The 758-nt window shown below is 38.1% G+C and overlaps 1 protein-coding gene across 1 annotated transcript in view; it reads left to right on the top strand.

Moving 5' to 3' along the window:
* Mf (myofilin) overlaps positions 1-758 on the top strand; it is a 21,668-nt gene that overhangs the window by 9,938 nt on the left and 10,972 nt on the right. Inside the window, exons 2-3 of the mRNA XM_018020725.2 lie at positions 191-325; positions 429-588. Coding sequence (XP_017876214.2) covers positions 226-325; positions 429-588 — 260 coding nt within the window. The 5' untranslated portion in view covers positions 191-225. The remainder of the gene's footprint in view (positions 1-190; positions 326-428; positions 589-758) is intronic.

Genomic DNA, 758 nt, shown 5'->3' with positions numbered 1-758 from the left:
GAAAATGGGTTAACAAAATATATAATAAATTATATTAACATTTACGATATCAATGAATTGTTCTTTAGATCGAATATAAAATCCTCGATGCTCCTTCGGTACAAATTGGGTTGCGAGATATTTAATGGCCCGATTTTAAAATAAAAATGATTCAATCGAGACTGAAGTGATTTATGATCGTTTATTTTAGCGAACGAGTGGTTAGCAGTTCAGTAGAGCGGTAAAATGGACGCGCGCTTTAGAAGCAATCTCGATATGATAGGGCGCAACGAGCCCATCACAAGGAAGGCTAAGTTCTGGCAAAGTTATGTCCGAGCCTTAAAAGGTACCTCATACCATCCGATTAACAGGATTTCATTTTGTATAATAAAATGCAATTTATGTAGATTGTATTGCATCGTTGAAATGAAAATTGAAAATGCTCGCAGGCACCGATGATATCAGAGCCCCCGAACACACGCACAGACCGCGAGGCATTTTCCGCTCGGATTATCCTGAGCTGCATTCCGGCCTCTCGTGGCCATTCGGAAAATCCATCTTCGAAAACCCAATTCACGCCGCTGATCGCATCAACGTTCCTGGTTACAGGTGAGACGATAGCCAATTTCTTAATCAGATCAAAATCATCATAATCGTATAGTAAATGTCTCGATTGATATTCAACTCATAATTTCTAATCACTACCACATTTTTTGTTACTAATAATAGAAAAATATCCTAGAAATTGGGACATTCTTCAGAGAACTTAAGGATGCATT

The sequence above is a fragment of the Ceratina calcarata genome, unplaced genomic scaffold, assembly GCF_001652005.2.
Source record: "Ceratina calcarata isolate Rehan_Ccalc_2016 unplaced genomic scaffold, ASM165200v1 scaffold233.2, whole genome shotgun sequence".
In the NCBI taxonomy this organism is placed as follows: Eukaryota; Metazoa; Arthropoda; class Insecta; order Hymenoptera; family Apidae; genus Ceratina; species Ceratina calcarata.
This window is presented reverse-complemented; position numbering and strand designations above follow the sequence as displayed.